The following is a 27,908-nucleotide window of genomic DNA, read 5'->3' on the forward strand; positions in this document are numbered from 1 at the left end:
TGTTTGGACAGTCTTTGAATAATTATTATTAAGTAAAGTGCTTAATGGTGCCTAATCAGCGAATTCACTGTCCAACTGAGCCAAAAGGACTGACCTTCTCCAGAGATCTGAGCACATGCGCAGTGTCTTCTCACAGAGTGCGCGTACTTCGACCTGCATATATCGTCGGTCAACGAGCGCGCAACAGCACTCATATTTGACATTAAATGTGGACTGACATGAACTTTTACTGATATTGGAATGTTCATTGTATGTGCATTTTTATAAGAAAACGTTTAAGAAATTGATCGATTGCTGAAGGTATGATAAAGAAAACATCAAACGGCTGAATATAGCGCAATGCCAAGATTAGTTTTATCGAAATATATATGAATTGTAACTCTTAGTACTGGTTTTTATTCTCTTGTCGCGGGGTGTGTCCAGCAGAGCAGCACTGAGAGCTTGTCGGAGTCTGTCCGGATGTGTATGATGTCTGATCACTTGTTCCTCACCACTTGCACCAGTGCGCAACTGGCGCGCAATGGATTTACTGTGGAAATTCTTCTATTTCGCATTTAACCAGTTTCCCTGCTCTCTGAATGGATCTAAATAAAGCGACGATGATATTCGTAACTTTTTGGATAATGTTGCCTGTCCTTGGTAAGTTGCGATGCATGTGTTTATATTTGTTTGCGCTTAAATCTGCAACAACTACAACAATATAATATTATAATTCAGAAGCATACATATTTTTTGTTTAATAATGATGAGTAATATTATAACCTATTAGTATTATTAACTCTAAACCTCGTAGGAAACAGATAGGAACAGGTTTAGTTTTATAAAAAAGTGTTTTGTCTTTTACATTTAAGTTGTCTCTATTTGTTTAAATGGGGTCCACTAACTAGGTAAGTGCTATTGCCATAATCATGAACATTAGAAAATCGTACAAACAGTTTAATCATTCTGTCTTATTCACATCTGTAACTTTGTCTTTTCCCTGCACAGATCTAGTGCTCTTCTCAAAGGCAGATGCGATCGCACAGTCTCGTTCGGTTCGAGTGGACTGCGTTAGGGCGCATGAACAGTGTTTGGCGAAGTACGTCTGCAGCACTAAGTACCGAACCATGAGACAGTGTGTGGCCGGGAGAGCCAGTAACTTCAGCATGCTGGCTGAACCCGAGGCGCAAGACGAGTGTCGGAACGCCATAGAGTCTATGAAACAGAGTCCTCTGTACGACTGCAAGTGTAGGAGAGGAATGAAGAAAGAGAAGAACTGTCTGCGCATCTTCTGGAGTATATACCAGAGTTTACAGGGTGAGCAGATCCATGCGTAACACCACAGTTGAACAGAATGAAAAATGATCATGCTCTGTAGACCCCCTATTTTTAGTCTTGGAAATGCGTTATGCTGCTGTTATAACCATGCGTTTAACATGAATAAAGTTAAAACTTCTGGTTCTAAGAATGGTGCATGTAAACAGTTTGAATTCTTACTTGCTAAATTATTATTTCTACTACATTAGCTCACTTTGATGGTTTATCTTCCAGCCATTGATTTGCTGGAGGACTCGCCATATGAGCCAGTAAACAGCTGTCTGTCTGATATTTTTCGTCTGGCTCCCATCATATCAGGTAAGTCTGATGTTATATCTCCACCTCACACTTATCTGTCAGTTCACACTGCGTAGCCTATACAAATCATTTGCCAGCTTTTTGTTTTGTCTGTTGATTCTAAACATATGCATAATGTGCTTAATTAATGCATATGTCTAAGGTATAGGCCTATGTGTACGTCCTATGGATAAAAGTGTCTACCAAATGAATGAATTTAAATGCGTGGTGGCTTATGAATGACCTGCCTGCGTCTGTCATTTATGAATGTGTGCTTTGTTATGGATTTTAGAGATTTGAGTGAACAGGCTTCAGTGATGTCCTTGGAAAAGAGTCAGTGCCTAATGCATTCCTATAAAGGACTAACAGAACAAGTGATGCTGGATGGAGAAGGTATAGTGATGCGCTGTAGATGGCGCTGTTCCTCCCCAGTTCAACTACTGTGAGGTCTGCTGGTGTTGAAGATAACTGACTGCATCTCTCAATCTGAGCTGTTTGACTGCAGAAGTTTTGCAGTAAATCTCCATGGTGACAGACAGTAGGTCTGTTCCAAAACCTAGTGAGCTGCCCAGCTGCCAAATGCCTACATGGGCAGCATTCTAACCATCATTGAAACTCATTGGTGACACTGCGTAGACAACACCTCCGTGCGGGACACAAATAGTACTCCGCACCCATTTTGAGACTCGACTAGCAATTGATTTCAATAGTTTTTGACATTATGCCACCATACTAAGAGTGAATACTATGCATTAAAAAAACAATATATATATATATATATATATAACTCAATTACATGGCATCACATGAAAGTACATGGAATGTAGAGAGACGCTCTCCCCTTTCATTTCCCTCTCATTCCACTTCAAATCAATAAAGCCGTACGAGAAACGCAGCTTCTGAAATTGCAGCCTTGTTCTTTCCTGAAGCGCTAATCAATGCTTAAATATAAAAATTAAGCTTAAATTTACTGGTTTCAACAGTTGTTGATTCTTTAATCATCAGTCTGGTACTATTAGAGCATTATTGCGAAATGCACATCACAGGCTTGCTTTTGGTTTGTTGTGGATCCATGTATGTGTGTTGACTGCTTGTGCATTTGTGGCAGCAGACTACAGGTGTTGTACATCACCAGAGAGAGAGACATTCATTTGAATTATTTATATTTAAATGCAAATGAATATTAATCTCATAATGAGTCTCTTTACTTATTCTTCTCATATCTAAAGCAATTCCATGAAGAAAAAAAAAAAGTGCACCAGGAAAATATGAAAAACGTGGTTATGGCACGTCCAGCAACACCTAGTAATAATTCACAGCTGGTCTATACAGGAGTGAGCAGGATGTTTATGGCTGCTGCCAGTGCAGCTTCAATAAAAACTGATTTGGTTGAGAGATTCAGAGCTTCTGTGCCAGATTTCTACATGGCCCAGATGGAGAGACATTCCTGTTCTTGAGGTGGTGCAGTGTCTGGGTTATACAGGCCTAATGAATTTGTAGAGAACCCTGCATCCTCTACTGCATCAACCAAGAATGGTACCCATTGTAACAGAATAATGTGGAGAGAAATAAGTTACTTGGTGTCCAACGTGTGTCTTGTGAGCAAAATATTTTTATGTTTACGGTCATGAACCTCTGAATCAGCCCACACGGAGAACCCCAATAATAACTGACTCTAATCTCTTACTCTCAGTGGGACATCTCTTTCCAACACATTGTGTGGGTGTTTTATGGCTTTTCAAAGCAGAAATGGATACTCGTGTCTGAGCCTCGTTCACACAGTGCCAACAAGCACCAAATTTCAATGGTTGTTGGGTTTTGTTCGATCAGTGTATTAACCTGTTTGTGTTGTCAGTCACTGTGAGCATGACAGTTATGTTTACATACTGTAAATACAGCAGCAAACTTAAGTGTGTTCCTTTTGGGTCACTGTGATTTTGCCAAGTAAGACCTGTTCCTGGATCAACATATTTTGTATGACATTCCTATCTGAAAATGTAGTCCTAACCATGTCCCTTCCCCTAAATCAGAGGGAAATGATAGGCGAATAACACTGAGAAGCATCTAACCCTGGTTGTAAGCCTAAAGTTGACATAAACTGTAAACTTGGTTGATTGAAATGTTGTTCCAGGATCAACAAAGATGTTGATCCAGGAACATGTTGTACTTGGTGAAATCATCTTCTCCATTTGAAATGTTAGTGTTTGTTGGGGCAGTGTGAACCAGCCTTAAGTTACACATAAACTGTCCTCAGACTCGATTTAGACTTATAAAAAAACAAACTTAAGACTTGACTGAAAGTGATTATATTTACATTTAGCAATTTAAAAGATGTTTTTATTCAAAGTGACTTTCAAATGAGGAACATCAAGCATTTGGTGATTACTACTACTTTTTTCTACTAACTTTTTAACTTTTAAATTTTCAACTTATTTATATAGATTGAACTAATTCTTTTAAGTCAGTCAGTATAATGTAATTTATGTTTAAATGACTTAAACATCCAAGTTTATTGTACTTAAAAATTGAAGGCAGCAATTCTTCACAGTGTCAGTTCAACTTGTGACAAACAACTTGAAAAACCTGAGTTTTGGCTTTGACTGTGAAAGACTTAAGACTTCACTTAAACTCTGTGGCATATGTGAATGTGTCTGGTGCACAGCACTGAACTAGTCATGTCATATACAAAATATACTTAGCAAAGAGACCGAAACATACTGTAGTCAACAGAGTATCAGCTTTCTCAAACTCTTTTCATAGTCCTGACTAACAGAAATGCCTGGTCATCTAATTGTAGCTGGCCAGGGCTCTAATGCAAAAACGTCAGTGTTTCAGTAAATGTGTTAAGGTTACACTTCCTGTCAGAAACATAACTGAGATCAATATGAATGGCCGCATTAAGCGTCTAATAATTGCTGAGCAAGGCAGTTCACCCTCCATCTTAGCGTTTTAAACTTTAACAAACTTATATTCTCCATAAAGATGCATCATTGAGGTAATAGCAGTCAAACGGATCGGATAATTATGCAGGTTTTACGTCATGTTTATGAGAGGCTGGATGCCTCTTAGATGACTCAGTTAAATAGGTATTGTCAGAACTGAGTCTTTGTTCAGAATGCGTCTGTATGCAGTATGCTGTGCAGGCACTTTTCTTCCTCTTTATGTGATGCCACACCCTGAAGCTTTTGTAACAGATCCTCTTGAGCTGTGGGATCACAAGAAAAAAGAAGGGGGGAAATCAGCCATGTGAAGGAGGAAAGACATGCCTTGTTTAGTGAAAGAGTAGCCAAAAGGGTCTGGCAGAATTGTACTGACTTGTTCAATGGTTGCCAGTAGGCAGGCCAATTAGTGATGTTATTAGGCTCTCCACAGTTGGAAATGGATGTTTACCCAAAAATGAACACACTGTTTCACCTTCACATCGTTCCAAACCTGTATGACTTTCTTTATTCTGGTTTTGTGCGTCCAATTAAAGTCAATGGAGTCCAAAACAACAAAATATCTTCTCTCCTGTTAGAAAAAGAAAGACATACAGGTTTGGAAGAACATGAGTAAATGATGACATCATTTAAATTTTTTGGTGAACTATAGGGATAGTTCACCAAAAAATGAAAATGATATCATCATTTACTTGTGTTCTTCCAAACCTGTATGTGTATAGGGATTATAAAAGTATATAATAATTCACTTCATTTAAAATACAACTTTAAATGGCCATAGGTAAAGACAGTATGCGAAGACTTAGTAGACATCTATCTAACCACTTCATGGCTGGCCATGTGGCTCTTTCTTTGTCTATCAGTGCTGTGGCAAAAGAAACCTGTTTATTGTGCCATTAATCATGAGACATTCATACCCAATAACCACTGGAATACATTCGCCTGGAAAAGCTTGAATTAAAACGGGTCCTTTCCATAAATCAATAAAGAAAGCGGTCATGAGAGAAGAAGAGTGATCATACTGTCACTGTAGAGCGAGAGTTGTGCCACCTGATCAGTGAGGAGCTGGAGCAATGAAGACAGAGAACGGCAGACATCGTTGGATTAATAAATAAATGAACCGTACGGAAAATTAAAGGGATAGTTTTGCCAAAAATGTCAATTCTGTCATTATTTACTCACCCATGTCCAAACCTGTTTTTCTTGTCAGATATTAAATGTTCACTTGCGTCTTACAACGCACTCTTTTGCTGCTAAAACTGAACCATCAAGCTGGAATTCGCAATTTGGCCATTTCTAATTATTGGGGGGAACTTGTCCCCCTCAGTGTCTATGGTGGTTATGGCTCAGCTCCAAACTGTCTTCTTTTGTGTTCCACAGAAGAAAGAAATCCATACAAGATTAGAATGACATCGGAGTGACAGAATTTTCGCTTTTACAACTATCTCTTCAAATAGTGAAGACTAAAACAGATACAATGTTTTGCAATCAGTTTAGACAGATGAATCTTGTTCTGTGCCTTTTTTTCATGTTCCTGCTTTGGTCCGCAGGCTTGTCAATAATGGAATGGACTAAAGGGCTACTCACAATCAAATGTCAAGTCGTGTCAAAAATGAGCCCGTTTTTGGATATATAGCATTTGATATCAAATCATTTTTGACATGCCTTGACATTTGATTGACATCAATATACTCACTAAGGCTGCATTTATTTGATCAAAAATACTGTAAAAACGGTAATATTGTGCAACATTAATGCAATTACAGTAGTATTACTGTGATGGCAAAGCTGAATTTAGTATGATTTTGGTTTGGGTCATGTGCTGAAAACGTCATATTTCATCATTCAAGTAAAACAGACCTTCTGTATGGAAATGAAGTGCACATCCCTGTTTCTGACGCCCTTACAAGCACACCGTCTCACAGGAAGGAGAGATGGAGATACAGCGCCGTCTATTTCTCTCACATGTCCTGGCCATCTGAATTATTCACACCCTCGGGCTGGTCCAGAATGTAGTACAAGTCCCATGTGGGTCTGTCCTTGAAGAGAACTGATATGCATTGAGGTCAGAAGGACCATGTCCCCTTCTCATGCAAGATGGTCTGCTTCCTTTCATTAAATGCATAAATTTGGTTGTATTCAGTCATGCTGCTCATCCAGAAAAAAAAGTTTGATTAAATATGAAACAGACAGTCTGTTGAAAGAAGAAAAGGGGTAATCATAAAGGAATCTGATGAATACTAAATTAAAATCTTTTTAATGTTACTACATATTTATTTTTAAAAAGGCCTTTAATGTCTGTCTCTGGCTAATTTAGTTTTTAGTTTTGATCCATAATTCTACTGTCTCTGTAATGACAAAAAAAAATCCTGCCATTGTTTTAAACATTCAGTAGGATGAAATTCATATGCGTAATGTTCATTTGAATTGCCATAGTCTGTTTTAAGAAAATCATTTCAGACCTTCACTGTTATTGGCACGGATCGCAAAAAGCCTATAAGAGAGGAAGAGGTTATTAAATATGAAAAAATTTCCCTGTCAGCAGTTATTGTTTGGAAGTGCAATTTGATTTCCAATCTCATTTCACATCATTGACATGGATGCCAGGACCGTACGGTTCATGAATCCCAACCAGCTGCCGCACACCCTGAGGAAGGAAAAGACAGTGAGAGACAAACAGAGAAAGAGAGAGAGAGCTTTGTATGTTTGTTCAGAAACTCTGCTATGGGATGAGCATGTAAACACTGAGAAACACACAAAATAAAATAAAAAATCCTCAAATCCTCATCTCACGCTATGAGAAAGATGTCAGCCTCGTCAGAAAACACGTAAACAGCTTGATGATTGCTGGAGGCAAAAATGACATTTAAAGCTTGTGCATGCTGTGTTGTGTACAGCTCATAAGCGCTGGGTAATTACAAATGTCTGGATGGTTGATTACAAATCATTCTGCATCAATAACTCTGTCAAGAGTGTACAAAAAGGGTAAATATAGAGGAAAGACCTAAAACACTCTGCAGCTACATAAAATAAATACTTTAATAAAAGTTTGATTTTGTTCATTTTTTAAATCGATTCGGATTCCAAGCTTAAAGGAAATGAGGCAAACTGAGATCTTAACAGTGCAATTATATAAACTTACATGATCATGATTGATACTTGTCTATTATTAATAAATTGCCATAAGATAAATAACCTTTTTCTTAGTAAGCATTCAGTCTAGCCAAATCTTTGGCTAGTGGTTCTATCATGAATGATTCTTGAACGAATCTCTTAACCGAATTACACAAAATGACATGAATCTGAAGGACTCTAGTTGGTGAATAGAATCAAAAGATTCAAGGAGGATGATTCAAAATCCATGTTAAAGCACTTCTGTGATCTGTAGCAGTTTGATTGAGGTAATGAATCAATTCGTTTTCAGCCTTAGTGAAACTCTCAGTGTATTTACTCAAAGCAACTATCATCCATTTCTCCCAACAAAAAGAATGTGGATTTCGATTGAAAGCGGTTAAATGAATAGCACTCTCCTATTGCATTCATGTATGAAAGAGACATGATATGTTATGAATCAATGTGATGGTCATAATTCATAAAGCTGTATCTGTATGTCATTGACCTTTTCACAAGAAAAGATTAGCACTATTAACTACACTTCATTAAACAGGTCAAAAGCAGAGTGCTGCTTAATACAGCATAACTGTATATATTTTCACATCAAACGCTGTTTATATCTGATGCCGTATCAGGAAGTGACACCGCTGTCTGTGTTGTGTTTTTTCCAACCGATCATAAAGTGCTTTTACTGCAGTACTGCGTGAGCTTGCCTGACCAGGTCACCCAAAGTCACGTCATCTGTCAGGGCTGAGATTAAGGACAATACAATGACCCACACACGCACACAGAGAAAGACTTGAACACCCACAGCAGAAGAGTATAGAGGCTGAGAGTGTAAAGGCTGTCAAACATATATAATACAAATCCTTTGGAGTGGATTTTGTAGAGAAGCCTAGCTAGAGAAAGAGGAAATCCTTTATTCTAATGGGGCTGGGTTGACAGCTCTATGCTGTCAGTTCCTGAAGACTGATCCCCCGCTGTGGATGTGTGCTTCAGTGTTTGGGATGTATGAAGCCTATAGTTATCATTTCCTGACTCCAATATTGTGGGAATGTGAATGGGAGTAGAACGCAACCACCCCCTCCCTCTCTTTAAAGAGTGTGCCTGCATTCATCAGTGGATTTATCACATCTCTCTAGCTTTCTTTAACTCCTTTTCTCTGTCTCCTTAGCCATTCAGAAATTGACATGCATGCCCAAACAAGTCTGATTTGGAGCATGCTTTAGGGATACTGTGCTGCTGTTAAATACTGTAATTTAACAATGATCAGTGGACAAAGGGAGTTGAGAAGGAGGTGTGGCACAAAAGAATGAATGCCGGGTTTAAACTGAATTTTGTACCTCCTAAACGAATGCCACTTTCTTCTCCTGGACTATTGAGATTCCTGGACCTGTTTTAACTGAGTGCTCTCTAGGTACACAATGACCTGTGACCCCTTTACCATCACTTTGGTTTTGTCTGCATTGATTTTCAAGCCATATGAATGAGCGATGCAAGCGACAGTGTGCGGTATATCCGTAGCTTCAGAATTGGCGCTGTCGTCGGCAAACATCTGTTATAGAGTGATCTTTATCGGACTGGACTCCACACATACCCTGGAAAGCCTTGATGGCGTTGATTACGATGTTGAATAACAACAGGGAGACAATGTCCCCTTGACGAACTCCAGACTTGATTGTAAACTCCTTTGATAATTCGTTGCGGATCCGTATTTGGCTAGTTGAACCATTATAGGATGCTTGGAGGAGTTTAATGATCTTCCTGGGAACAAATTTGGTACAAGGCTGGTCAGTAGATACAGTCAAATGCTAGCTTAAAGTCAATAAAGACAAAGATGGTTTGCTGTCCAATTTGATGTCAGAGGAATTGGGAAAAATATTTTTTACAAGCCTTAAAATGACACAATGGCATGTTACAAATAAGGGGGGAAATAGCTTACAATACCACTGTCATAAGGACCAATACTATTTAATAGTAATTATAAAATAATAGAAAGTATTTTGCATCATAATCCTTAATATTATTAGGTAACACTTTATTTTACAGTGTCCTTGTTACATATGTTACATGTACTTACCATAGTAATAACAGTAAATTATGCATAATTACATGCAACTAACTATATGCAAACCTCAACCAAATCCTAATCCTACCCTAACCCTATAGTAAGTACATGTAGTTGCTTAATATTACTCAGAACAATATTACTCAGTACTTAAATACTGTACTATATTCCAGTACTTATATATATAATTACACTGTAACAATAACACCTTAAAATAAAGTGTAACCAATTATTATTTTATTATCATTATTATTAAATTATTATTATTATAGCATATTTTGTGTCTCTGGTACTTTTTTTTACCTTGCATATTTATAACAACCATGTCATAACAACCATGTCCATTGTATAATTCACATCATTCTATTCTAGATCATATGCATAAGGGGAAAAAAAAGTAGAAAAATTGCTAAATAATAGTACTGTCATATGGACAAAAAATTTGAATAATAATTATAATAATAAATATTAGTTTGCATTTTTATTATGCATTTTTATTACTACTACTATTACTACTACTACTACTACTACTAATAATAATAATAATAAAATTATTATGTTTTCATTATAAATATTTTTTTGTTCCTATGAGAGTGGTATTATTTAGCATTTTTTCCTCTTGCATATTTGTAACAGCACGTCATTGTATAGTACACAGATTTAAATGCTAGCTCACTCCACATATAAATAAACACTTTGTCTAGATAATCTCATGAAAGTAAAAATTGTTACAGGACATTTGAGTCGCGACAGCTGTATGTCTTTGACTTGAATCTCTCACATCAGTGAAGGTCAGATAATCATTCTTTTTTTATTCAAATTAAATCCAGCATCTCTGTATTATTTAGCTGCCAAAGAAAATTTTTGACTTGCATTTGGCACTCAGTGAGTGTTCATTTTACACCCCGCGTACATCGCTTTTTCATTCTCAATTTATTAATGCCTCAGTCTTGGCTCCATTTCTCACAGATTAATATATAGTGGCTTGTATGTTTTACTGCTAATGTATGTAAATTGAAGGCAGAGCCCCAGAGGGAAATTACTTGGCAGTTGTTGATGGTAAAACATCAAATACCAGTTTTATGTCTTATTAGACATTGATTTTTTTTCTGGATTGAAAGCCATCAACACTGAACTCATTAATTACACTCATGAGATTATGCAGTTAAAATGCTTGGTTGTTGGACATGCACAGCCACACACACACATACATACAGCCCCTAGTCATCATTTACTCTCTTTAGCAAGCTCCCAAAACACACAGTCAAACATCTAGCCGTAACGTGACTCCCTCCATTGTCACTGCTACAATAATAGGGTAAATCTCCAAGCCATCGCTGGAATTTCACTGCTCCACTCACTGGAGTATCAATGACCCCCAAATCCCTCTGGCTCTGGTAATTATTTGAGATCATACTAATCTATGTCGGGAACTGAGTAAAGTGTCCATTACCTAAGCCTGTTAGGGGTCCGCATTTTACAATCTCTATCAGATTAGGGCGGTCATGATACAAAGATTATACAAAGAATATTTTCAACATGCTTAGTAAAAAAAATTGGCAGGTTTGAGGAAGGAACATAGCCTGCTAAACCGTACTTGTTTGGATAAGGACTACGCATTCATTGAGAGTTAACTGAAAGAGTGTTTGAGAAGAGAGCCGATATCTTGATGATATTTGAGGACATGAACTCTGGAGAGAAGTCCGCTAATGTAAATTTCCTTATAAAGTTGTCCTGCTTTTTTACTGTACATCATCAGTCATTTGATCGATGCCTCAAGCTGCCGGTCTTTTCCAGCAGAGCTGCATCAGCTCCAGATGGATCAGCTCTGTAAACATACACGGATCAGTGTGTTTATTAATTCCTTTTGGGTAAATGACACTCATCAATAAATCAATAGACTCCACATCCACTGGATATTTTCAAATATCAATTGGACTCGCTAATTCCCTTAGAGTGCGCTCCAGAGTTCAGTCATCGGCAGACATCACTTCAGAGGGCCATTAAATGTCCCAGGACAGCAGTTTAAGCGGATAGTCTTTTACACAGAGCTCACAGTGTTGTTTAACTAGCAGTTCTCTCTTTATTAAAGAGCCCGGAGATGGTTAGCGAGGGCTCATCTCGTAACAAACCCTCTTTGTGCTGCAACTGCAATTTCATTAATTGATAGAAGGTTCCAGTCCAATGGATTCATTAGCTCCATTTCTAAGAAGAATCACCATATACTTTGAACTACGCAAAGAGAAATTGTATTGCTCTTTCAGAGCTCAGGAGACTTAATGGGGTTCTCAGTTCATGTTTCATTGAAATATCAAATGAAGGGTTTCAGGCGTTTTAAGATTTCAAAAAAGTTTAACAGTTGTTGACATGTCATGTAAAATAAATAGATGAGAATTGTTAATAAATTAGTATTTTTGTTATTTTGGCAAAAAGAAAGACAGAAATCAATGAAGGAAGGTAATAAATAAATAAAGCCATAAAGGAATAATTGAAGGAAGGAAAAAAAAAACTGATTTGGGGAAAAAAAAGGAATGAAGAAAAAATTAAAGAAGGAACGGAGTAAGGATGGTGGAGGATGGAAGAAAGGAAAGAAAGAAAGGCAGAAAAAGAAAGATAATAAATAAATAAAGCCATAAAGGAAGGATTGAAGGAAGGAAGGATGGAAGAAATAATGAATGAATGAATGAATGAAACAGTGAATGAATGAATGAATGAATGAATGAATGAATGAATGAATGAATGAATGAACGAACGGAAACAAAGAAACAAAAAGAAGAAAGGCAGGAAGAAGAAAGGAAAAAGGTAGGAAGCAAGGAAGGAAGGTAGGAGGAAGATAGAAATAAAAGGAAGACAGAAAAGGAAGAAAGACATAAAAGGAAGGATTGAAAGAAGAAAGAAAAAAGATAGGAAGAAAGAAAGTAAAACATGAAGGAATGAATGAGGCAAGAAAGAAAGAAAGAAAGAAAGAAAGAAAGAAAGAAAGAAAGAAAGAAAGAAAGAAAGAAAGAAAGAAAGAAAATAAAGAAAGTAAAACATGAAGGAAGGAAGGAATGAAGAAAGGTAGGAGGCAAGAAAGGAAGGTAATATATAAATAAAGCCAGTAACGAAGGAACGAAGAAAGGAAAGAATTGAAGGAAAGAAAAAAGAAGGAAAGAAAGAAAGAAGGAAAGAAGGAAAAAAGGAAAGAAAGAAGGAATTAATGAAAGGAAACAAAGAAAATGAAAGAAGAAAGGAAGCAAGGAAGAATGGATGGAAGGAAAAATAAAAAAGTAAAGTTTGGGGAATAAATAGAAAGATAAAAAAAAAAGGCAAATGAAAGCGAGAATGAGGAGATGGGCAGAAAGAGACACGGAGGAAGAGAGAGTGGGAGATCAATTATGGAGTCTGAGTCCTCGTATGATTTGATTTGCTGCAGTGGCATGTGTTTTTATTGGATTGGAAGAGTTGGAGATTATTAAGCATCCGGCAGAAAAGCTCCAGGTCTCCGCCATCAGCACTCCCAATCTCTCAGGCCACTTAAAGAAGAGCCCACTTATTATTCCTGCGCCCAAAAAGCAATAAACAACAGAGCGCTCTGCTGCCTGGAGAACACGAGGCCACATCAACACACACACACACACACACTGGAGTTCTCTGAGGTGTACATGGCCAAGAACGAAAGCTGAGGTCATTATTACACACACAGTCACAGCACTAACAAAATACCATGGCATTACTATGGACATGAGTCCATGACAATAGCATGGGGGTTTAAGGTTGTTTTTATATCAAACCAAGTGGTATTTACTTTAAAATAGTCATAAAACAGAAGTTGCGATAGTCTTTTTTCCATATTATGATCTGTACCCAACTGAAACGGCTTCTCGAATTAGAAAAAAAAGTAGGGTGGGACTTGATCACATGTGAGTCACAGGTTGTCCCGTTCTTGCACCAGTAAACACGTATATCATGGATATTATTATTATAATTTTTTTTATGGAAAATTAGCCCATGATTTGCACACTCTCAAGTCATCCTCGGTGTATATGACATTCTTCTTTCAGACGAATACAATTGGAGTTATATAAAAATGACTTTGTCAATGTCCTGCCTCTTCCAAGCTCTTTAGGCGCAAGTAGTAAAGTAAGTATAGTAAAGTAAAGTACGAAAGTATGTTCGTTTGGCTTGAAGCTAGAATTTTACTTTGTAACGTGTTAAATATGAATATTTTTCTTACACAAACTCATCACTTAGCTTCAGAAGGCCTTATTAACCCCCCAGAGCAGTGTGGAGCACTTTTATGATGGATAGATGCACTTTTATGATGGATAGATGCACTTTTATGATGGATAGATGCACTTTTATGATGGATAGATGCACTTTTATGAACTTCAAAACAGAAACGGTCATTCACTGCCATTATAAAGCTTGGAAGAGCCAGGACATTTTTAAATATAACTCTAATTGTATTCGTCTGAAAGAAGAATGTCATATACACCTAGGATGACTTGAGGGTGAGTAAATCATGAGCTAATTTTCATTTTTGGGTGAACTATCCCAAGCCATTATTTTAATGATGTACCATAGTAAATTGCTATTGCATTATGTACATAGATTCTGCTCATGATCAGTGTATCACAAGAGGATATGGGTTAACTTTATAGACTATGACATGTTGCAGAACCTGTCCACATGACTGCATCTTCTAATCAACAATTAAACCTTGAGCTTCATGTCAACGTGCTTGTCAAACGTAAGTAATGGTTTTTGTAATAGGTGATTAACCTTATAGGTTGCGTTCAAATTTAATCACATCTAACCATGTCACGGAAGTCCACAATAAGCACAAATTCCTCATCAAAACACATAATTGCAAAATGCAGCGTTCCATGCACATGCAAGAGCTGCAGCGCATCTAAAAAAAGTTGAGTTACTGAAGCGGGAAGCAGAGGAGGAGAGAACACTGAGTCATCATTAGAGTAAAGAAGAATGAACTCACTTAATACACGGCTCACTGGATACTTGATTCTGATTAGTCAATCTGCAGTCAAGTAATTCTTAAATATTTGATATTATATGAATATATATTAAATATACAGTTTGCTAAACATTATAACTGACCGTTTTCTCTGGGAACCAATTTCCTTGTAGCACTATGCAGTCTCTTTCTTATCAATTTAAATATGTCCATTTATTTATTCCGCAATATAATTAGTAGCATAATGCACATTCAGCTCATCATTATTGCAAAATAAACTCAGTCAGTGTAGTCTAATATCATCCTGTATCATCAAAGCTTTATTTAATAACGATAAACACAATATACAGTGTTAACGTGCTTTCTTTATGTGGCTGAAGAGTCTGATGGCATGTGTTCTTATAGGAATGAAAGTCTGTTAAAGCAAACAGACAGCTTAGAAAAGCGAGAGGAAAGGCAAACAGAGTTTTCAGGGTTGTGAACTTATCCATGCGAGTGAGAGTGAAGGATTTACCTGAGGTTGTTTGTTCAAGAGTCTCAAACGCTGTGTAGATCGAGAAGAGGGAGACAAAAGGAAAAGTGTGACAGTGCAAGCAGCTGAGAGAAGTTCTTCAGGCAAAAGATTCAAACGTAACACAAATAAAACCTATTTCAACCCATGTTTAGATGCTTGGTAGGAGGTACAATGAAAAGAACTAGAAATCGGTATGCTTTCGGCATTTTGTGTGGGATCTGTTGAAGAAATTGAGTGAGAAAATAGAACCTTCATGTGATTTTATTTTCAGACACGCTAGACCAAATTGGTGATGTTTTGATGAACTCTTATCTAGACTATTTAGTAACGTACACACTACCCTACCGTTCAAAAGGTTTTTTTTTTTTTTTTTTAAGGAAATAAAAATAAAGGAATAAATTTTGTTCTTTTGAACTTTCCATGAATCAAATAATCCTGTAAATTATTATTATTAATAATTATTAAGCAGCACAACTGTTTTAAACATTGAAAATAATAATAAAAAAACTGTTTCTTGAGCAGCAAATTCGCATAATAGAATGATTTCTGAAGGATCATGTGACACTTAAGATGGCTTTGCACATCACAAGAATAAATTACTTAAAAAAAAATTAAATTAAATAGAAAACAGTTATTTTAGATTGTAATAATACTTCACAACATTACTGTTTGCTGTATTTTGATCAAATAAATGCAGCCTTGGTGATGATAAGAGACTTCTTTCAAAAACATTTTAAAAATCCAAACTTTTGAGCGGTAGTGTATTGGCCTATTAGGTTTGATTTTTGTGCTACTAGCATGACCAACAAGAATAATTACTGTTTTTCAAAAAGGTCAAAAACACTCTGCCATTGGCTGGTCAAACAGATAGCCCCGCCCCAAACTCAAGCCATTGGTTGAGCCACTGTTGCTGTGTGTGGAAGCTCAAACAAACAGAAGTAATGCTTTGAAAATGCCACAGAGACATAGTGTTTACTCTTTTCGGTGTAATCAACCAACAAATGGCTTACTTACAGTTGTCTCTATATATCAAGCTGGGACTCTTTTTACGCTCTTCATCTTTAAATACACTTTGAACAAACTGTCATCTTCCTGAATGTTAATCAGTAGCATAGTTAACGTTACTCTCACACACACCACATACTGTCTGACACATGACCTCTAGTCCTGTGAATGCCGTACGGCACGGCCTCAGCCAGGGGACGTTCACAGAGAGTCCTAAAAGGTCGACAGTTGCCCCACTCTCAGCAAGTGTTCTTTGACATTTACAGCGCTCGCATCAGTAAAATCAGCCAGTAGTGTTCGTAACTCTCCCTCTAAACCTCTTCCCGCATAGGTGAGGCGGCCTTTACGAAAGACAACAACTGCCTGAACGCCGCCAAGGCCTGCAACCTGAATGACACATGCAAGAAGTATCGCTCCTTCTACATCAGCCCCTGCACCAGTCGAGTCTCGATTACTGAGGTGTGTAACAAGCGCAAGTGCCACAAGGCCCTGCGGCAGTTCTTCGACAAGGTCCCACCGAAGCACAGTTACGGCATGCTTTACTGCTCCTGCCCCTCCGGGGATCACTCGGCTTGCTCCGAGCGCAGGCGTCAGACCATCGTGCCAGCCTGCTCATACGAGGACAAGGAAAAACCCAACTGTCTCTCCTTGCAAGCCTCCTGCAAGACCAACTACATCTGCAGGTAGGACGAAAGACAGCTTGTTCACGTCAAGGAGGAAAGTGCTTGAATGTTCACTATACTTTTCAGCGAGTGTATTATTAATCCAGAGAAGGGGTAGATGGTGTCTGAGAAGAGAGGACGATAGTCATAAGACTGCCGGACTGTCACTTGTGTGCTGAGTTTGTTTAATGAGGAGACATATTCTGTGGACTCTTGTTCATTACTGCATATATATATATATATATTTTTTTTTTAGATCTCGTTTAGCTGACTTTCTCAGCAACTGTCAACCTGAGGCGCGCTCCATTTCGGGATGTCTGAAGGAAAACTATGCAGACTGTCTGCTGGCATATTCAGGTCTCATTGGTAAGTTAAGAACATTTACTGTGTCTTACCCCTTACAAAAATGTATTGTGGCATTACAGTATTATGGTGCAGTGATGGTGTCTTATGGTAACACTAGAGTATATCATTTATTTTGATTACCATAGTATTTTCTTTTCAAGTTTTATTTATTTTAATGAAATATAGGTCAAGCACAGTTAAAGCAAAACATTTCACAAAAAGTTTGGTAGGTTTTAAATGATAAAACAAAGCTATAGAATACTGTTCAAAAGTTTGGATTTTTTCTTTTTTTTCTTTTTTTTTATAGAAATCGCTTATGCTCCCCAACGCTGCATTTATTTTTTCAAAAATAAAGTAAAAACAGTATATTGTGAAATATTACATTTTCTATTTGAATATATTTAAAATGTAATCTATTCCTGTGATGCAAAGCTGAATTTTCAGCATCATAACTCTAGTCTTCAGTGTCACATGATCCTTCAGAAATCATTGTAATATGCTGATTTGGTGTTTAAGAAACATTTCTTATTATAATCAATGTTGTCAATAGTTGTGCTGCTTAATGTTTTTCTTTGATAAATAGATGCTTAATTGTTGAAGATGCGACTTGGTTTAATATTTTCTATCCAATGAAATGACTTTCATATACTTCTAAGTATGGAAGCTTGTTTCCGCCACAAAATAAAACATTTTAAAAGATAATTGCGACTTTTTATCTCACAATTGCGAGTTTACATGGGACCTTTTTGCCTGGGGCATTTTGCGAGATATAAAGTCAGAAATGCGTGAAATAAAGTCGCAATTGCGTGTTATAAAGTCAGAATTGCGAGATATAAAGTCAGAATTGTGTGAAATAAAGTCGCAATTGCGTGTTATAAAGTCAGAATTCAGACTTTTTTTCTTGCAACTGCGACTTTATATCACGCAATTCTGACTTTATAACACATAACTGCGAGTTTATATCTCGCAATTCTGACATCTTTTCTCAGAATTGTGAGATATAAAGTCCAATTCTAAGGGGACTTTTTTTTTTTTTTTACCTCAGAATTGTTTATATCTCACAATTCTGACTTTATAACACACAATTGCGACTTTATAAAAAAGTCACAATTCTGACTTGATATATCGCAATTGTGAGAAAAAAAGTCAGAATTGTGTGATAGAAAGTCGCAATTATTATTATTTATTTATTATTCAGTGGCGGAAACAAGCTTCCATATCTAAGTGTCCAAATGTGTGGGGCGACTGTATATTTCGCTTTTGAAAGTACACGATCTACTGATCTGTGACATATTGTCTTTGGTTTCAACACAAATGACCTTTGCATTTTGACCCTTGAAATATGTAACAGGTACGGTGATGACCCCTAACTACCTCCGTGCCCCTGGCATCAGCGTGTCTCCTTGGTGTGACTGTAGCAACAGCGGAAACGGAAAAGCAGAGTGTGACAAGTTTACCGAGCTTTTCACCAACAACCGTTGTCTCCGTGAGTAGACTTCATTCACAGCTGCTGCTGCTCTATATCATTGGTCACATGGCGTTATGCTCTGACTGACAGAATTTGCCCATCAACACTGACTCTAAAGTTGAATTCTGCTCCGTTGCGTCTTCATGATCATTCACAGTCTGCACCAGTAAATCTGATCTCTGCGATTTGTGTTGCTGTGCGGTTCAGGGCAGTCTGACGGCCGAGAGACGGAGAAATCCCTCTTAAATGGGGCGGCTGAGAGGGGAGATTGACATAAAAAGGCAATAAAGCATTACTCAGGTGTCCATGGGCCTGGAAGAGTACGGACAGCATGCATTATTTTGTCAGGGAGTTATTCAAAAACATCCATTTAGATAGATGAAATGAATACAGGGAGCTAGACAGAGAGCAGATGAGAAGGAGGATTTGTCTACATGAAACAATGGCCTTTAGGATGACAGCCCGGATGATATAGCAGTACCGACACACATCCACACCTCATATCTGACACGTCCTCATCTGTGTGTGCTTTTGTGCTTACGTATACAGAGAGAGATGGACGGAAAGAGAAAAGACTGTCTGTCCAATACGACGTTAGTGAGTTCAAACAGCATGAGATAGTATATATCAGCAAAATGTTTTCTTAGCTCTTTCTAGTTTGTAATGAACACATGCCATTATTTGTATATGACAGTAGGCCCAGTACTGATATTATAGATAGTGCCAGGTTTTTTAGGAAGCATTTACACTGCCAGACATATTGGACACATCACTTATTTTTTATATTAAAGGGGTGATGATCTGACAAATACAATTTTCCTTGAGCTTTTGACATATTAGAAGTCATCTAAGAATATCCTGTGAGTTTCAGAACTGAAAACGTCCTTGTTAGTCCAATAAAAGCTTTTATTGACACCAGGCACAGCGGACGGCGGTTTTTCAAAGTGGGGATCTAAAGGGTATCAAACACCGCCTCCGCAGAAGAAGATCAACGCCTACTTCAACACTGCCGGTTTAGCCCCGCCCACCGATTCACGCATTACATGAAACTCATTATAATATGCAAAACTGTTATCCAATCATAGCAGTGGATAGTGGATTACTAGTGGATTATTAGTGGAGCAGTGGATTACTTCCAAGTCTTCAATGCGGCACGCCCATAAAAACCGAGCGTTTCAGGAGCTAGGCTCAAAACCAGGGGAGAAAAATAGCCTATTACTTATTCATTTTGATGTTTTTGAATGTAAAAACTAAGCGAACGTCATAAGTTGAACATTTTAAAAAGCCAGTTCATGACCCCTTTAATCAGTTTAGTCAGTGTTAAAAGTAGTTAGTGCAGGTACCAATACCAATGCTTTTTAGACACCATCAGCGCGCATGGGAACGGTTCCGATTCTTAAAGTGATAGTTCACCCAAAAATCTAAATTATTTTGTCATTTATTCACACTCATGTCATTCAAAACCTGAATTTCTGCTTTTCTTCTGTGGAACATAAAATAAATATTTTGAAAAAAAGTCACATTTTTGTTAATTGGGTCCAATGTTGGGGTTCGATATTTTTGTGTGTGTGTTCCACAGAAGAAAAATAAGTCATATTTGGATCAACGTGACTAAAGGATGAATGAATTTTCCTTTTTGGGTGAAGTATTCCTTTAAAAATAAGTCAATGCAAAAAAGTAAGCAACTTTAAGCATCTCAATCATATTAGATTACAAGAAAATATTTTCTAATAAATCAGTCATAATTAAACCAACGGTCATTTACTTGCCTCGTTAGCCTCTGAATCTGGCCACTCATATGACGGACTTCTAATAATGAATCAGTAAGAGCAACTCATAGTTACTACAGATGTGTGAAAGAGAGTGAGAGAAAGAATATAATCGTGTATGATGCAATATGATATGCAATATAAAGATCCTCATACAATCAAAATGACCTCAAATTCTCTCCTGAAGGATAAACGCTCTCTTTCGCTCAGACAGATGAAAGTCTGCTAAAACATAATGTATAACTGATGTTATGCCTTGGCTCCTCTGACCCAAGATCTCCCCAGGGTCATATTATACAATATGACAACATCTAAAAAATCTGTCCTTTAAGTCTTTAAATCTATATAATATCTACAGTTATGCTTTGAATACACATTCATTCTTATGAGAGCAATGCAATCTTAAAGGGATAGTTCCAAACCTGTATGAATTTCTTTCTTCTGCTGAACACATATTTTAAAGAATGTCGATAACCAAACAGATAATGGGCCCCACTGACTTCCATAGTATTTTTTTATGGAAGTCAATGGGGCCCATCAAATGTTTGGTTACTGACATTCTCTAAAATATCTTCTTTTGTGTTCAGCAGAAGAAAGAAACTCATACAGGTTTGGAACAACTTGAGGGTGAGTAAATGATAACAGAATTTTCATTTTTGGGTGAACTATTCCTTTAAGGAGCAGTAATGGAGAATGTAGAATGAGGCTTTATGAATCTTTAACCCTTAAGACACAGAGTCAGCTTGCAAGCCTGGCCTTAAGAGAATCTCAACACTCGCTCAATAATAAGGCCAGCTCTTCTCTGTTAATAGATGGTACTTAATACACAAGCAGCTTTTTCTTTACCTGAGCACTCATCAATAATCTCCCACTTGCCCTTTAGCCTGCTGTGGCGTGAGGTAAATAACAGACTCTGAAGTCAAAAGTGCTCTTGAGAATAAAGTCATTTAAAAAAGACAGTTGAGTCATAATGGCCTCCCTCATTTTATCAGTGGAAAGGTCCCAGCAACTTCTGAGTAAGTGGAGGTCTTACTGCACTTCCACACTGAGGCCAAGTGCCTCTTTATCAGAATTCATCTGCTACAGTGTTAAGAAATTAAGAAAGAAGCTCTTATTTCAAAAATGTTGAAAAATGCTTATTTCAGGCATGTTGGTGTCAACTCTATTTTAAAATTCAGTTACTGAACAGTGTTGTTATTAACATAAACTATTAAATGTAATAAAGCTGATATAAAATAAATAATATTAGATGAAGAACTTCAACTAAAACTTATTTTATTTCACATTTCTAATCTTCATTGAAGTTTTGTATACTAGATAAACTAGACTAAATTAAAAAAATAAAACACACACACACTATATATATATATACACTGTATATACACACACACACACACACACACATTGTGTAATAAAAAAAAAATCAGAATGCAAAGAAATCTCAATGTTGTGGCAAAATTTAAAATCGAATCCGATCTGTGTTGTTTTATAATAAAATTATGGATTTAGTTTTAAGGGAATATATATATATATATATATAAAAAAAAAATTAAAACCCTTAAAACTAAATCCATAATTATATATATATCAGGGAATAAATAGGCACAATTAGTCAAAATTGATGATACAATTATTTATAGTCATTGTAAAACATTGCATCAAAAATTTAATTTGCAACTGTTAAAGGGATAGTTCACTTTAAAATGAAAATTCTGTCATCCTTTACTCACCCTCAAGTTGTTTCAAACCTGTATGAATTTCTTTCTTCTGCTGAACACAAAGGAAGATATTTTGAAGAATGTCAGTAACCAAACAGTTAACTGGAACCATTGACCTCCATTGTAGGAAAAAAAAATACTATGGAAGTCAATGGTTCCAGTTAACTGTTTGGTTACTGACATTCTTCAAAATATCTTCCTTTGTGTTCAGCAGAAGAAAGAAATTCATACAGGTTTGAAACAACTTGAGGGTGAGTAAATGATGACAGAATTTTCATTTTAAAGTGAACTATCCCTTTAAATTTCCTCTTCCTATCACTTTCTATCATTATCACCCCCAGTCCTGTGAGGTGTGGCTAATTCAATTCAACTTCCAACTCACCATTTGAAGAAAAAAAAAAAAAGCCAATACTTGTATACTAAAACAAAGTTTTTCTCTTCATTCCTGCATTATACAGGCAATGCCATCCAGGCGTTTGGTAATGGCACAGATGTTGGTGTGTGGCAACCCCAGCCACCCATCATGTCCACTCCACCTGACCCTTCCACTCCTCAGAGAGGACGGGACAGGACATCCAACACACTGGATGACCCATCACACACCAATGAGCTGGACAGTAATGCGGACTATCTATACAGCCTCTGTGGGAGCATGCAGGTATTGAAAACAATCAGCACACTATATTTACAGTAAAAGACAAACTGACAGAAATTCACTGAAATGTACATCCTAGTTTCTGAAGGTCATCAGAAATAAAGTTGATTAGGAAAGTGCAGTGAAAATGTCAGTGTAAAATGTCTCCTGAACACCCAATCTCGCCTTTTAAACCACCATATTGACTATCTCTGATGGTGAATGACAGCTGTCAGTCAGACATGTTGCTGCTGGCTCACTCAGATGGTTAAAGATGCACAGCCTACATCAACTTTATAAACAGCTGGCAGCTTGTTTGGATGCTTTCAGGCTTTGCTTGGCATACGATGACTTTCATTTTTCGAGACTCGGGAGTGTGATGAAGGTTTACTTATGATTGATGGGTGTGGGCTGTTGCAGTGATAACACACACACATAGGGCCTCTGGGTAGAAATGAGATACATCAAACTGCCAGAGCTGTCATGTCAGAGCTAATTGGCTGGCACATTAACATGAGGAACACCCTTAAGCAGGATATACCCACCTATTACAGTCTCTCTGAGGGAAACATATCTTCACATATCATCTGTGCATCTAACTTCAAGACTGGCATGTCTCTAAAACAGTCTATGGGGCAAGTGTACTGTACAGCAGCACGATTAAATCAAAGTATAACCTTCACTTTTAAATGCACTATTATTCTTAGGACTGAATTAAACAAAGTCATTTATTTTCATTAAATATATTTGATTTTTTTTGTATTTTAAAATATAGAATATTGTTACATTAGCTAAAAAAAAAAAAAAAAAAGACAAAGAAAGATAATAATCAACACTAAAATAAGGAGAAAAAAATCCAGACAGAAAAAAAAAACACAAAATGTACCATTAAAAATAATAATTATAATTGTATTATTTAATAATATTATTAGACCAAAACACTTATTTTCTTTCATGCTACATATGCTGTTGATAAAGCTTAACTTATATTTAATTTAGATTTTCATATAGAGTCCAAACACAGAGTACCAGATGCACTCCTGCAGATATAGCACAACAATTCATCATATTGGAGTAATAACAATATCATGATTTATTAGTAGACAAAGTTTCTTTTGTCAGATAGATTTCCAGGAAGGCTATTAATCATTCTATCCCACAATGCTTTTCGCAAGAATTAGCTCCATTCTCTCTCCATTGTGCGGCACCTTTATTATATTCCAGATTCTCTGGAGAATCACTTCATCGTTCCAACAAACCAACCTGAGTGTGTGTGTGTGCATGTGGGAAACTGGATAGCAGAGCAGTCTCATGTAACTGGGTATTAAAATATATTGGTGTGTCACATATTAATGCAGATACACTGCCCTCCTGCACACAATGAAACACACACACACAGCACATTGATTGGAAAGACGCAGGACCTTAGAGAGTGCTCTTTGGCTACAGCGCTGTATACGAGTGGTGTTTGTGTGTGGGCTGTAGGGCTCATTATCATAACATTACCTCTCACTCAGAGGCCAATACCGTATGACCTCTATTTGCCTTGGTGAATTACAGTGCTTTATTGAAGCTGTGCTTGACTTAGATCGCGATGGACTCGGTTTAAAGGGTTACTGGATGGAAATGCTTCAGTCTGGGAAATGGTTTATAACACACAACCTTGAAGAGCTTCTTGCAAGTAATTGACTTTCAGCCTGTATTTCAGCTGGCCTCTTTCTCTCTTTCTTTATAGGCTCAGAAACTGAAAAGTAATGCCACTATGGATGTTCTTTGCGTGGTAAGAACTACATTTCTACTCAAATAGGATTTTCCAATAAGTTGGGGCCTTTTCGCATGCATTCTGGGCATTTTTTGTCTTATGTAATCATGTGGACGTTGTTGACCTTTGCCATTATAGAGTTGGTTTTTTTGCGTCCATGAGCATTGTTTATAATACATATAAAGCTGTTTTAGAATGCAAGACATGCTTTGTGTGAACAGACCTTATGATTCAATTCCATATCGAGGTATGGCAAGATATGAAAGCCAGTTTCCACCTCAGAATAAAACAGCTAATTATGAGGTAGAGTTGAAAATAAGAAATAACTGTTACATTGTAAGATATGTAACGTCCCACATTATGAGAAATACAGTCACAATTACAAGATGCTCAACAATATTTGATTTGACTGCATTGATCAAATGAACTAATTTAATAAATAATGATCTGTACAACAGAACGGAATCAATACTGAACTAACTTCAGCTGAACAATGACACTATTTTCTTTAGAGCTGTTGTTCAGCTCTATTTAAATAAAGGTTACTTAAGGACTTGACTTGATATGAAGTTGCAATTATGAGACAATTTTGTTGATTTTATGGCCCTGTCCCAAATGGCACCCTAAGCACTCGTGGTCTTCCTACAAGTCCGCACTTTCGTGACGTAATGCCGTTTTGACTGTCGGGAAGAAGTCTGCTGCGGAGTCCGGATCAGTGCGGGCTCAGCAAAAGTGCGCATATCGGCCGCAAAGCCTTCTGAGGCCTAAAATGACAAATGGGACACCCTACGGTCTCGCGGCAGCCATTGTAAGTGCACAAGATTGAAAGTGCATATGAAGTGTGCCATTTGGGACAGGGCCAGTATCTTGTTATTGTGACTATTATTCGTAATTGCGACTATCTTACTGTACACCTGTGACCTGCAGTTGTAAGATAATCGCAATAATCACAAATAAAGTCTGAATTTCTGAGATATAAAGTTGTGATTTTAAAGCTGCAGTCCGTAACTTTTTGGGGTTAAAAATGATCCAAAATACATTTTTGAGCAAATACATAACCAGCCAGTGTTCAAAACTATCTGCTTGCCTTAGCTCGATTCAAAACGGTAAGCTTGGAATAATGTTTTTAATTATTGGGAAATTCGAGCATGTCTTCGCGTCATTATGTCACATCTGTACACATAAAGGAGGAGTCTTGGCTAGTAGGCTATGAGTGTGAGGATGTTGGAAGTGGAGATTTATAGCCTTTTCTCACAGCACTTGATATAATTAAACTTATCAATTTGATGGTGGATCCAGAAAGATTCAAACGACAATCACCAGTGACAACTGGAGATTCACCCGTTGTAAAATTCGTTCGGACTTCAGAGTCACTACAGAAAAAAAAGAGACTGCAACCGGGCCCATGCGAAAACAAGGATAAATATCGGAAAGGCATTAAATGTAGTCATGCAATACTAATGTCGTTAACATTAACAATTTGAGAACAAAGTATAATTTGCACGGTTTGACATGATATGATAAGCGATCGTTAGATTTAATCAGCGCGATTTACTGCAATGCTTTTTTCTCCTTAGTTGGTCAGAACAAAAGTGGATGTTACTTCTTCAGATGACATTTTCCGGTGAAAATTCTTATGTTGGTCATGCTTCCAAAAAATCTAATCTGTGATTCCGAATGACAGTTTCCACGCCGGCGCGGCGTCTAACAGCCGCACATTTTCTCCTCAAAACATTGGATTCATCCGCGCTGTGCCGTGCCGAGGCACAACCCACGTAAAGTTGATAATTCCGCGAATAACTGCAATTGCAGATTTCGAACAGAGATGGCGACAAAGAGGAAAAACTACGGACTGCAGCTTTAAGAAATAAAGAGATTTGCGACCTTTTCTCATAATTATAACTTTATTTTTCACTCTGAAGTGGAAATGGGCTTCCATGCTAAACACATTATGAAAAAACCTGCAAAATGCTTCAACAAGAACAGAATGGCTAACAATATGAAAACATGACTTTCTCCACAGGATCCGCAGCTGAATGACCCCAGTAGGTTTAATGCGATCTCTCCGAGCTCAACTAGTGCTGTCTGCCTGATGGACTGGACTGTTCTCTTGCTGTCTCTGGTCTCAATTCTTGGGCATCTCACAGCCTCACAGACATTATAGCCGCTCGCCGATCAGACCTGATGGACTGCTGCTGCCGCCGCCGCCTCTGTACCATACAAAAATGTTGTATTTTGAGGGTTTTTTTCCGCAAGTGGTTCTTCTGTGCGCGGTGTGGTGTTTCGCTGTGATGAAACTATTCTTGATCCACCTGCTTTTCTTCATCACTTATCGGAGATAACGGACAAACACGGACATACTGTATTTGCGCATCAGTGGAAGGTCATGTAGGATTGCTTCTGTTGCGAAAACTTTCTGCAAACAGGTGTCGCCCAAACTCTGCAATTTTTTCTACCATCGCAGCAAGATCTGGTTGATAATACAAAGACGCACGGAGATGCCAGAACCACTTCTGACAATTAAAGATTGATGAAGCTTCTGCGGACTAGGGTGCTGCAGATGATCATGTATTTTCTCTGAGCGGATGCCACGGGAAAGCCTGCAGACTCCAACTAATGCTCGAACAGTGTCAAGCAATGCACAGTATTTTTGAAGGCTTATCAGCAAAACCTGCTGCTCCTGTCCCTTATTAGGACTTATACAAACCCCATTCTCCCTCAAAGTGGCAGTGCTCCAGCTTAGATGATACGGTATGGGAAACGAACATCAGGATAGAAACGACACTTTATCACGTCAAAACACAGGCAGTTTTTTTTTTTTCATTTTCTGGGTCTATTTTAGATATCTTCCTCTCCAGTTAAACACACTGCAAGGATGAGAGCTTGGCACCAATTTACTTATTTTGGGATTTTTGGGGGATTTGCCATTATCCGGGATATTTACTTGTAAATACCATCTTTGTTTACAATTACCACATTATGCTTCTCAAAGTTTATTTCTAATCTAGGTATTGTATCACCTCTGTTGTGTGAAATATAACTTAAGTTTTAGTGATGAAATTCAGAAGTAACTACGAGGGTTGATACCACAGTCCAGTATATGTCAAATGTGCTGTATGTACATTCAGTGAGAACGGTTTCTTTCGCTCATCTAAAAGAAGTGCTTTCCAAGTATCATTTCTGCATTGTTGTTGTACTGGTTAGCTGTAAAAAGAATATATATATATATAAACGTACAGTATATAGATCAGGGCTGTAAGACATGCAAGAGCAAAGACAAACTTACATTAAACAAACTAAAGATGGCCTTTAACTTCTGTCTATTTTTCATTTTTTCTTTTTAAGTTAGATGCATGAGAA

The 27,908-nt window shown here is 37.4% G+C and overlaps 1 protein-coding gene across 1 annotated transcript; it reads left to right on the plus strand.

Moving 5' to 3' along the window:
* Positions 1-185: 185 nt before the first annotated feature.
* gfra1b (gdnf family receptor alpha 1b) lies at positions 186-27,858 on the plus strand. Its single transcript, XM_084434027.1, has 9 exons — positions 186-639; positions 988-1,296; positions 1,531-1,614; positions 16,522-16,873; positions 17,109-17,218; positions 18,549-18,683; positions 22,611-22,810; positions 24,522-24,566; positions 26,572-27,858. The coding sequence occupies exons 1-9, from the start codon at positions 579-581 to the stop codon at positions 26,710-26,712; spliced, it is 1,437 nt and encodes a 478-aa protein (XP_084290153.1). The 5' UTR covers positions 186-578; the 3' UTR covers positions 26,713-27,858.
* Positions 27,859-27,908: the final 50 nt, after the last annotated feature.

The sequence above is a fragment of the Rutilus rutilus genome, assembly GCF_951802725.1.
Source record: "Rutilus rutilus genome assembly, chromosome: 16".
Classification (NCBI taxonomy): Eukaryota; Metazoa; Chordata; class Actinopteri; order Cypriniformes; family Leuciscidae; genus Rutilus; species Rutilus rutilus.

Excerpts from the sequence above, each read along its gene's own strand:
- gfra1b (XM_084434027.1), top strand. The coding sequence starts at position 579 with ATGGATCTAAATAAAGCGACGATGATATTCGTAACTTTTTGGATAATG. Across the intron at positions 16,874-17,108 it reads AAGACCAACTACATCTGCAG|ATCTCGTTTAGCTGACTTTC; the intron begins GTAGGACGAAAG and ends TTTTTTTTTTAG. Across the intron at positions 24,567-26,571 it reads CTATGGATGTTCTTTGCGTG|GATCCGCAGCTGAATGACCC; the intron begins GTAAGAACTACA and ends CTTTCTCCACAG.